The sequence below is a fragment of the Leucoraja erinacea genome, chromosome 7 (assembly GCF_028641065.1).
Source record: "Leucoraja erinacea ecotype New England chromosome 7, Leri_hhj_1, whole genome shotgun sequence".
Lineage (NCBI taxonomy): Eukaryota > Metazoa > Chordata > Chondrichthyes > Rajiformes > Rajidae > Leucoraja > Leucoraja erinaceus.
Window position 1 is genome coordinate 49455844 of NC_073383.1, and position 12249 is coordinate 49468092.

The 12249-nt window shown below is 42.5% G+C and overlaps 2 protein-coding genes across 2 annotated transcripts in view; both read right to left on the reverse strand.

Moving 5' to 3' along the window:
• The window catches only part of LOC129698985 (secreted phosphoprotein 24-like), a 165434-nt gene that overhangs the window by 24801 nt on the left and 128384 nt on the right, over positions 1-12249 (reverse strand). The window lies entirely within an intron of this gene.
• Positions 2684-7545, reverse strand: LOC129698986 (uncharacterized). Its single transcript, XM_055638533.1, has 10 exons — positions 7406-7545; positions 7161-7264; positions 6350-6478; positions 6103-6234; positions 5962-6006; positions 5186-5230; positions 4551-4592; positions 3739-3795; positions 3051-3095; positions 2684-2918 (listed from the first exon to the last, which is right to left on the reverse strand). The coding sequence occupies exons 1-10, from the start codon at positions 7455-7457 to the stop codon at positions 2880-2882; spliced, it is 690 nt and encodes a 229-aa protein (XP_055494508.1). The 5' UTR covers positions 7458-7545; the 3' UTR covers positions 2684-2879.

A 12249-nucleotide genomic window follows, 5' to 3' on the forward strand; every position in this document is an offset into this window, starting at 1 on the left:
CGCCATACAATAAAATTGTTGAACAAATTAGTTTAGTTTAGTCCAATTTAGAGGTACAGCCTGGAAACAGGCCTTTCAGCCCACCAAGTCCATGCCGACCAATGATCACACGTCCGCTAGCTCTATCCTTCTCACTAAGGACAATTTTACAGAGGTCAATTAACCTACAAGCCTGAACATTTTTCGAATGTGGGAGGAAACCGCAGCATCCAGAGAAAATTCACGCAGTCACAGGGAGATGATACAAACTTTGTATAGACAGCACCCATAGTCAGGATCGAACTTGTGTCTCTGGCAGCTCTATCATTGTTTTCCAGAAGTCAACCAATCAACCACCACTATGTTGTGGGTGGAGTGGGGTTGGTGCACAACAGACGGAGCAGTTTGTGTCAACAGTGCTATCCTCAGCTGGTGGGTTGCCTCTAGTTGTGCTATTCCGCGGGCTCTTCCTGAACAGAGCGAGAGATGAATTGTTCTGAGGCCTGAAAGGAAGCTGCACCGATTGAAAGGAAATACATGAGATCCTAAGAAGCAGGAGTAAGGGATAGTCTCTGCGATGTCTGGCCTATTACTCCAACATCATCTTCCCTCACCAGCTCCATATCCCTCAATTCACTTAATGTCTAAAAACAGCATCAACCCCTTTCTTGAATATACTAAGTGTCTGAGCCTTCACTGTCCTCCTTGGTGGAAATTTACCATCCTTTTGGTGGAAATTTCTTCTCATCTTTGTCCTGAATAGCTGAGCCATTATTTTGGGATCTGACCTCTGGTTCTGGGCACCCAGCTTGGAGATATCGTCCCTACCTCAATCCTGGCAGCCCTGCAAGAAATCTGTCTGTTTCAATGAGATCATCTTTCATTCTTTTCAACGGAACAGTTTAGGCACAACCTGACAACCTCTCTTTTGTGGGTGAGAGCCCTTGCCAAGAATCCGTCTGGTGAAGCCTTGCTGAAATTTTCCATTTTTACAAGTACTTTGTTCCCTTCTTAGGGAGTCCAGACCTGCAGACAGACATGCTCCTCACCATGAGTGGCTGGCTTGAAAGACCTGTGGTTCTGATCGCAGTTTTCTCTACAGCTTATACAGTGCGGGAGTTGGTAAGGGCAATAGACACATAGAAACATAGAAAATAGGTGCAGGAGCAGGCCATTCGGCCCTTCAAACCAGCACCGGCATTCATTGCGATCATAGCTGATCATCCCCAATCAATAACCCGTGCCTGCCTTCTCCCCAAATCTCTTGATTCCACTAGCCCTCTGTGGCAGGGGATTCCACAAATTTACAACTCTCTGGGTAAAAAAGTATTTTCTCACCTCAGTCTTAAATGGCTTCCCCTTTATTCTAAGACTGTGGCCCCTGGTTCTGGACTCGCCCAACATTGGGAACATTTTTCCTACATCTAGCTTGTCCAGTCCTTTTATAATTTTATATGTTTCTATAAGACCCCTCTCATCCTTCTAAACTCCAGTGAATACAAGCCTAGTCTTTTCAATCTTTCCTCATATGACAGTCCCGCCATCCAAGGGATCAATCTCTTGAACCTACGCTGCACTGCCTCAATCACAAGGATGACCTTCCTCAAATTAGGAGACCAAAACTGTACACAATACTCCAGATATGGTCTCACCAGAGCCCAAGACAACTGCAGAAGGGACACGACCATCTTTGCTACAGAAGCAAAAAGAAGCTGCAAGCATCTTAAAGCCTTCGTCTGTTCCAAAATGCTTCTGTGAGATCACCACCTCCATCACTTGGAGAAGAAGGGACTGAACCTTTCCACAACAAACCAACCTGAAAATGGAACAGAGAGGCACTGCAGGAACCCACAGCACTGTGTAGTCAGCGAAGCGCTGCCTGTCTGCCCCAAAATGAATTATGTGGCTTTGAATTCCTTTTTCCTATCTCTCCGAATTCCTTTATTCTTCTACTAACACAAACATTGGGATCATCTTGTCAAGCCTAGCTTCACCCTATCCGAGATAGTTCCTTTGTCAGCCATTGTTCTCTTCAGAGTTTTCATCCATCCCTCCCACACCATTCCTGATGGTCTCTTGGACAATGAAGTTCTTACACCTGAAACTGTTTCCCTTCCCATAGTTGCTACCAACCTGGCAAAGTGTTTCCAGAGTTATATTAAAGGTTTTGGGCTGTAAAATATCAGTATAGGAGCCAATGAGAGGTATATGCCGTAAGTGAATGGGCTGCCCTGTTAAGCCCCCCGTGACAGTCACTGACAGTTGATAGCTGCAAGGAATAGTAAACACTGTGGTCCATCTGTTCCCCAATGCAGACACATATACCTTGTCTGTGATACTTTCCTTAAAATCAATGGAATTTCAGGAATTTGTGACAACCATCAAACCATTACAGCCTTTTTGCCAGGGGATGAGAGGCAGGTTGAAGTTGAGCAGCTCCAAGACATCTCTCAGCATTGGTAAAATAATTTAACTAATTTCTGTGGGGCTCATCCACAGTAAACTAAGGAAACTTGTATGGAGACACAAGATTGTTAGTCTGAAGAAGGGCCCTAATCCAAAACATCATCTTTCCATTTCACTCCACAAAGACTGTCTGACCCACTGAGTTCCTCGCGCAGTTTATTTTTTGCAGGACAAAACATGTATCATGTGTCTGAACTCCTACACCTTCAGTTAAGATCATTACAACACACAGCCAATGTTCTCTTTACAGTTTTTATTTGATCCACAAAATGATAGACAACAAGAAACGGAACATTTACAAACAGTAGAATTTCCCAGTTACAATAAAATATACAGTCAAGATTCCCAGGTTCCCATGTTACATATGAGCCAATAAACTAATAACACATTAAATCTGATTGAGGTCTTCAAGTGTTCTCACTGAGTTTGGTCATTCAAGCCCAGTGTCGACCTCGTGAATCTTCATCCTGTTCCTGGAATAGATGGAATTGGTAGAATTAATACATTGTCATTTTCAGATGGACTGTGCTCAGTGTGAGTTCACAGCTCTTTATTAATGTTAATGATAGTCAAGTATTTGATGCAAAGTGCCGGCTAACACTTACGTTGGAAGGCTCCTCCTGTGATACTTCTGTTGACTGGCTTTTTGTCTGTAATAAAATAATCATAATTTAATCTTTAGTATTTGTATGAAATCCTGATTTTCAAAAGTATTTGCAAAGGAAGACATGTGGGACTAGCAGAGAATGACAACTTGGTTGGTATGGACAAGTTGGGCAGAAGGGCCTGTTTCCATGCTGCATAGTTCCATAACTCCATGGCTAAGAATTTAAATGATATCACGTGATAAATTAAAACGTTTCAAATTTGAGGGTATTTGTTGAACCGAGGACTCCTGAAAAACTCTCACATTCTGCAGTGATCAGTACAGCCCTGGCATCAGAGATATGCTCGTAAACATATGACCCTTCATCTAGTTTCTGTTGCATTGCCCATTCTCAAGCAAGAATGTACAAGAATTACACAAGTCAAGATATTGTGGGAAGTCGGATCAGGAATTCAGGGTCTCCGGTAAAGGACTGAGAGATCATCTACACAAAGGGTGAGTTCAACACCTCCCTGGCAAAGGTCACATTACATCCAAGGGAACTGATAACCAATGTCACACCGCTATCCTGTACAATCCCTGGGAAAGTGATTGATTGAATTAATAACAAAGGGCTGCTTTGATAATCTATTTTATTGAACAAAATCCAAGTTTATGTTGGTTGATGAAACCTTGGTTATACTTACATTTGAAGACTCTTCAAGAGATGTTTCTTTTGACTTGCTTTCCACTGAGACATGGTCCTGTGGGATTAAAATATTATGGTAAATTCTTCAATATTCTGTCAATCAAACTATCACCAAGATAATACTTAGTCTCTACTTTTCAGAGGACAGTCCAGCCTGTTTAAGCTCTCAGTTCTGGAATTCCTTGTCTCTATATCTTTTCCATAAAATGAATTCCTGAGCTATTCATATTGCCCAATGTGGGGAAATAGAATCAGCATTAATAGGCGTCATGGTCAGTATGGACAATGTGGGCCGAAGAGCCCAAGTCTGGGTGATGCATTCTAACCCCATGTTATTTATTCAATACCTGTTCAACATAGTTCTCCACTTTTCAGTTCTATCCCTTTGGAAATAAACTCCAGTGATTTTTTTTTTAATTATTATGAGATGCCTAGCCCATTTTTGGTCATGAGGTTTTATGCACTCATTTGTATTTTAAATACACTTTTTTTTGTTTGTTTGCTCTGCAGTTCCCCAACAGGAAGAAGGAGCAAAGTATCTACCATTGGTGATCAACATTGTTCACACAATGCCATCCACTGCACCTCCTGTGCCTTTGAGTTTGAACACGAGTAAGCTCATTCTCTGTCATGAGGATAATTCAACAATCCTTTGGAAAGGATATGGGATGGAGCATTGGAATCCTTTCCCCTGTGCCTCAAATTAAAATGAATTCTTATCGCACAGTGTATTCTCGATTCAAGGAAGTTATACTTTTTTGTTCATTAGTAAATAACAACAAGAAAATCAGCAGGATAATTCATACTCACATCTGCCATCGTCTCCACTGAAGTCTCCTTTGACTTTGTCATCTGGGGGAAAAAAAAAATTGTCATGTTTAGCCCAGTGAATAAGAGTGGCATTTTCAAATAGTGTTTATGGTTAGAGCTTGGACACGTTCAGGCTCTTACTATCTCACAATATATTCGAAAATACACCGATGGACACAGATGCTATCTCACAGACGATGGACGACACACAAGGTTAACTGATGATCTCTGACTTCTGCTGTCAGTGATAAAATTTCAGGGTGGGTCTTATTGTTGCTGGCATTGCTGGCTTTGAAACAACAAATCTAATTGAAACTGGCTGTGATTACAACATGACATCACTGTAAACAAATGATCAAACAGTTGGCCTGTATACTTTAGCAGTAGTATTGAATAAACTCATCTTTGCATTTGGTTTCAATATATCTTTTATCTTGAAGAATGGTATCTTAAAGATCATCTTAAGGATGGTAAAGCCCGAAGAAATGTCAAGCATCTGTATCCCTCTCTCTGAGTCCGGCACTTCAATAAATTGCTGTCTCACTCTCCATCCCTCCACAATTTAATACAGGACCTCATTATTGCTAACCCTGCTAACACGAATATAATTTGGTAAATTTCCAGCTCACACTCACATTTGAAATATCCTCTTCCGATTCCTCTGTTGAGTGGGTATCAACCTATAAGAAAATATTAATGACAACAGGTCAGATAATGTGCGGTTGAATATTCTGTAAATTAACTGCTGAAATCAGCACCATGTAAAATATTTATTGATAAATTACAAATTAAGAATTGGTATATCTGTTAAATGACAGTTGTATTTGTGTTTGAATGATACGCTGTTGGAGAAGAGATGATCTTATCAACTGCCTCACTTTATGCAAACGTGCAATAATCCTTTCAGCCCTGTTGTGTTCGGGCTGTGGATCAATGGATAACAGTTCTGAAAATTGGGATGCAGTTTAAAACTGCTGCTCCTCTTCTGGAAGGACAAAAAAATATTATCTATGGATAAATGATATTAGGATAGGACCCTTCTTCATTTCCCTCCTGATGCTACCAAACCCTTTGAATTCCTCCAGCAATTTGTTTTTTGTTGCTCAAGATTTCAACATTTGGAACTCTTGTGGCTCAAATTACCTCTTGCAGGTGAGAATGTAGCTGTTACAGCTCTTCTTATCCTGTCCCTTAGAATCCATCTTTTCTATGGAAGCTAAGCTCTTTATGGGCGGAATACAAACAATCGCCTTTCTTTGGGCTAATTCAGCAATCCTTTGGCGGAGTTGTAAATGCTCACATCGGCAGAACCCTCAGCTAAATAAATTGCTATCCCACACTCCATTCTGACCAGCCCAATCCACAGTTTACAGTGAAAATATTATCTCTAAAATTCTGAGTTAATACTCACATTTGATGTTTCCTCCACTGATGTTTCTGTTGATTCGGTTGTGTCCTGTTAAAATATTAATATTTACATTATTAGCACATTGTACAGAGGAGACATTTAGTAAACACTCGTCAAAAATCCAATTTGCTTTGCATTGCTTACCTCGAAGCTGATTTCACTTGATTCTATTGAGTCACTGTCGCTGTCAATGGTTTTCAGACCTTCACACTCCACATCAACGTCAGCCAACTTGTCAGCAAAATATTCCACGCGACTATTGCAAAATCCTTTCTCCTGTCAACATAAAATACATATTTTTTGGTCACAATTGTGAGTTGGCAAAGATAATTTATCTAATTATACAAGTGAGTTAATAGATCAGTAATAGACGGGATAGGTCAGGACTTACAGCGATCTTTCTGGGGCGGAATCGGCAGCCGGGATCATCAAATTCCATCCCGGAATTCTTGGAGCAAACGGTTTCTGTCACGGAGAATGTCAAATCCACGTTGTACGACAGTTTGCCTGTGCGATAAGTCTGGGGAAAAAAGACAAACGAGTAATTAAAGTGTGTACGGTAGTTCTTTCTGCGGTCAGATGAAGCTCAGATCAAAACATGAGCAGAAAGGAACTGCAGATGCTGGTATATACCGAAAATAGATACAGTGCTGGAGTAACTCAATGGGTCAGGCTGCATCTCTGGAGAAAAGGGACTCACGGACTTAATGATTCAGATTCAGGTCGAATCTGAATCATTGAATCAGAAGAAAGGGTCCCGAACCGAAACGCCACCCAGCCTTTTTCTCCAGAGATGTTGTCTGACCCGCTGAGTTACTCTAGCATTTTGTGTCTATCTCAGATCAAGACAGTTTAAAAAAAATCTTCAATGGACGATTATAATGTGCACACACCATCCTCATGATATAGATATATTTAATGCAATGGGAACTTTGACACCAAGAGGGTAACCGATTAGAATTTGGCAATAGTTCAGACAAAAGTAAACCCCTTAACCAAAACTAGATAAATGGGCAAATGTTACATTTAGTTATTACTACTATTCAACTCTTCTAAATCACAGGCTGATTTGGGATTACAATTCCGGAGCAGAACATCACCCATTATTTAAGAGAGAGATTTGTTCATCGGTGTCTAATTGAAATCGATAATCCTCTATTAAAATCTGTTTATGAAGCAGACTTGAGGAAGAACCCACTTACATTTGTTACACCTCTCCTGGTGATCGCACACAGGTTGGTGATCTCGGTGATTTCATTCAGTTTTGCAACTGAGGCTCTCAGAGCATCCTTGCTGCTTGGCACTCCTGCAGAGAGAGAAGGAAAGTTGTACAAGACATTCCAACAAGCAGCAATGAAGTATGTTTGCACATTGGTGAATTATCGCTGACTGAAGCTCATTGCCAGTAACGTTGCTCTCCGAGGCCCTCCCTCTCCCCAGTACCTACCCAAGCAGTGGAGGATCTGCACGGCAGCGATGGCGAGGAGGAAGGATTTCATTCTGCCTTGTATAGGATCAGCCGACTGGGTTCTCAGAGTAAAGTTGCTGGTTCTCTCTCTCGATCTGCCTTCACCTCGCTGCCTCCAGTCTTTATACCCTGCACCTCAACCACAGTCAAACACTGACTCGTGTTTGCTCAGCGTGTTGGTCGTGGGCACCGGAATCAGATGAAAGGTGGGCTACAAGTATGGACAGAGCTTCCTCCCCGCGTCAGCATCGTGTTTAGGTTTGGTGGGAAACGGCTGAGATCAGATCTTATTCCAATGAAGATGATTTAAAAATAGGATAGTTGTAAGTGCTTGAAGTCAGATGATGGAATTATTCCGTATAATGCCCGGGTCGTGTAATGTGTCAGTGAGTGAAAGCCAGCCATCCCGGCCGCTCCCTGCACAGAGTATCCTTTTGTTTATTGTTCAGAGATGCAGCAGGCAAACAGGCCATTCAGCCCGCCGAGCCCACTCCGACCATCGATCACCCGTTCACGCTGGTTCTATGTTAGAACAGCCTTCTTAACCCAATTCCTACACACTAGGGGGAACTTCATGAACTCAATTAAAGTACTAACCCGCATATCTTGGGGAATGAGTGAGGCAAGCAGTGCGTCCGGTGGAAACTCACAGGATCACAGGGAAAGCGTGCAAACTTCACAGAGAAAGCACCCGAGGGCAGGATTGAACCCGGGTCTCTGGCGACGTGAGGCAGCACCTCCACCAGCTGCGCCAGTGTGCCGTCAAAGTTCAATCAGATCATGGCTCAGATTTACCAGGTGTCACTGTCCTACACCAATCGAATATTTCCTCCTCAATATCTATAATGAATCCTCTTTATTGTTTATAGACAGAGACTGAACCCCATTCCGAAGATTCACCACCCTTTGGGTGAATACATTTCTTCTCACCTCTGTGTTGAATGGCTAGCCCTTGTTCCGAGACTGATTCCATGGCTTCAACACTTGAGTCAGTCCAGATATAAGCTCCACCAAGCCTGTCAAACTCCACAGCATTTTGTCATTACTGGAGTGATGTCTCACTTTCTTCCAAGAATGAAGGCGGCAGAGTGGCACAACGGTAGAGTTGCTGTCTTACAGCACCAGAGACCAGGTTTGATCCTGACCACAGGTGCTATCTGTATGGAGTGGGTACGTTCCGCATGGGTTTTCTCCGGGTGCTCCGGTTTCCTCCCGCACTCTAAAAACTTTGTAGATTAATTGGCTTCGGTAAAATTGTAAAACTGTGTGTGGGATAGTGCTAGTGTACTGGTCAGCACTGTTTTGGTGGGCTGAAGGGTCTGTTTCCATTACCTATCACTAAAGACTAAAGTTGAAAAGCTCAGGCTTAATCTCTCCTCATAGAGTAAAACTTCCATCCCAGGAGTGAACAGAGTGCATTCCCTACATCAGTTTTTTTTTAAATTTAATAATATTCGTTATTCATAATGACACAATAACTGCAATCAGTAGAGGATTTTCTCTACATTCACTCAGCCACCAATTTCAGACATTTCTGAACAGTGGGTCAACCCTTCCCCATTTTTCTCTTTGTAAAATACAATTATGAAATGTTTGAGAGGAGACAGAAAAGAGTGCAGATGCTGCAAGCTGGAGCAAAATAAGTAATCTACTGATTGATTAATTGATACTTTATTGTCACGTGGACTTGGTACGGTGAGATTATTACAGGCAAGCAAGAGTTGTCATGTAAAGGCCTCTGACAACGTTTATCGGGTCAGGACCTTTCATCTGGACTGCTTCATAAGCAGATGCTTGGAGGAGATGGACTGAGGCAATAAAGGGCTACAAATCTTGAAATCTGATAGAAATGGAAGGTGAAGCGTGGAACCAAATAAGAGATGTGGGGGGCAGGTGGGATCAGTGAAGTGTGGGGGTGGGGGGGGGGGGTAATGATGGGGTAATGATGGGGTATCAGGGTGGAGGACATATGAAGTAGGTAGAGGAAGGGAAATGAAACTGGATGATAAAAAAGAGTGTTTGTGGGAGAACTTTAGTGGATCAGACAGAGAGGGTATAGTCAGAGGGAGTACGAGTTACCTAAATTGAGAACATTCAATGCTTGTGCCATTTGTAGACTAATAGGCAAAATATGAGGTGCTATTTCTCCAGTTTGCATATGGCCTAACTCTGGCAATGGATGAAGCTGAAGACAGGCAGGTTGGTGTGGGAATAGGAAAAGGAATTTAAATGACCTGCAGCATCTGGTACACAAGACAGCCCCTCATAGTCCAGCAGTGGAGTGGTCCTAGATTGGGGCCTTCCAACTAAGCCATTACAATGGGTGCATTGAATCTTCCTCAGCGTATACCCCTGCACTTTGGAATGTTCTAGTCAGTACCATTTGCTTGCAGACATCTCCTTACACATTTCAGGTGGAGCAGAAGGTGCTTTTCACCAAGTTGATAATCTTCCAATAGCATTTGAAGTTTGTCTCAGTGTGTGTCCCTGGAAAGCGCACAGATCATAGGGTGCTCCGTTACGCAGCTGCTCAGGGCAAATTTCAAGAAGAACGACCATTGCAAACTTTTTCCAAACTTTCTTGACAAAAGCACTGTCCATAAGGAGGTGGACAATCATCTCATCCACGTGACGGCTATCTCAAGGGGAGTATGTATTGGTAGTGAGACTCTAACCCATGCAGGGGGGATCTAAAGGGGAGAGCCCCTCTTATTACAGGTCAAACACGGATTTTACCAAAGGGTAGACTTCTACCAGGCCCGTCATGCTGGTGAAACCATTCTCCAGGATCCATCCCATCCCTTTCCTGCAAGGCTTTTGGGATGTTCTGTGCTGACCACTGCCTGATAGTTATGTTAATACATGTTTTTCTACAGAAACCTTTCTGGTAAGGACAGGGCCAACCTTTGCAATACCAGGGATCAGCATGTGAGTATGGGTACTTCAATTCTCAATGCAGCTTGATGCACATTCAAAGACTTCTGTCAAGATGAGGGTAAGTTGAGAATGCTTCTCCCCATTTCCTCTCAAGATTTGTACATCATGACCCAATGGACATAATCCAACCCGGATCTTTGGATAAAATGGACAATAGCTCAGGGGTGGGGTGTGGGCCAGACCTTCACCACTTGCTGTAAAACTGAGAGAACCTCACACTGGATGACCTGCTTATGCTGCCATTGAGAAGGAATACTGTTCCCACATTTACATTTTCTGTTTCACTATGCCTATCAACCAATCATTGCCACAAACACCTATTTAACAGAGCATCTTGCAGCATAGGTTGTCATACCCTTGCAGTCCCCTTGCAGTCTGTGGAAAGATATTTCAGGTCCTCTTGAGTTTATGGATATAATGTTGCTCCTTTACAACAGTGATTATTTGTTTACAGCATACGTTATTGGAGAATAGACAATAGACAATAGTGCAGGAGTAGGCCATTCGGCCCTTCGAGCCAACACCGCCATTCAATGTGATCATGGCTGATCATCCACAATCAGTACCCAGTTCCTGCCTTCTTCCCATATCCCCTGACCTTGCTACCTTTAAGAGCCCAGCTAGCTCTGTCTTGAAAGTATACAGAGAACCAGCCTTCACTGCACTCTGAGGCAGAGAATTCCACAGACTCACAACTCTCTGTGTGAAAAAGTGTTTCCTCATCTCCGTTCTAAATGGCTTACCCCTTATTCTTAAACTGTGGCCCCTGGTTCGGACGCCTCCTATATCAGGAACATGTTTCCTGCCTCAGGTGTGTCCAAACCCTTAATAATCTTTTCAATAATGTTTCAATAAGATCCCCTCTCATCCTTCTAAATTCCAGAGTATATAAGCCCAGCTGCTCCATTCTCTCAGCATATGACAGTCCCGCCATCCCAGGAGTTAACCTTGTTAACTTACGCTGCACTCCCTCAATAGCAAGAATGTCCTTCCTCAAATTTGGAGACCAAAACTGCACACAAAACGCCAGGTGTGGTCTCACTACGGCCCTGTGCAACTGCAGAAGGATCTAGTTGCTCCTATACTCAACTCCTCTTGTTATGAAGGCCAACATGCCATTCGCTTTCTTCACTGCCTGCTGCACCTGCTTACTTCTGAATGATGAACAAGGACCCCCAGATCCTGTTGTACTTCCCCTTTTCCCAACTTGACACCATTTAGATAATAATCTGCCTTCCTGTTTTTAATGCCAAAGTGGATAACCTCACATTTATCCACATTAAACTGCATCTGCCATGCAGCTGCCCACTCACCCAACCTGTCCAAGTCACCTTGCATTCTCATAGCATCCTCCTCACTGTTCACACTGCCACCCAGCTTTGTGTCATCTGCAAATTTGCTAATGTTACTTGTAATCCCTTCATCTAAATCATTAATATATATTGTAAATAGCTGCAGTCCCAGCACCGAGCCTTGCGGTACTCCACTAGTCACTGCCTGCCATTCTGAAAAGGACCCGTTAATCCCTACTCTTTGTAACAAAGTTAACCGCTAGTTCACGCCATGTTATTCAGAAACTGGCTATCTAATTCAGAGGATTAGGAGGTGTGCAATAAATTGTAAATTTCCATTGCTTTGTGTCAAATTATACCATTCAATTATCGGAACCCTGTATTATAGGACCTCACTGAATTTATGCATCATTCATTAAACTCACTGCAAACACCGATAGTCTAAAATTGTTAATAACGTGACCACTGTCAATTGCATGTTAATTTACTTCCAAATAGTGGAATAATTTAACTATGTAATCTTATCCATATGGAGTTAATTATTGATAGCAAATGTAAGTATATTTAAAAAATATTGCCGGCTTTTCCTAAAGT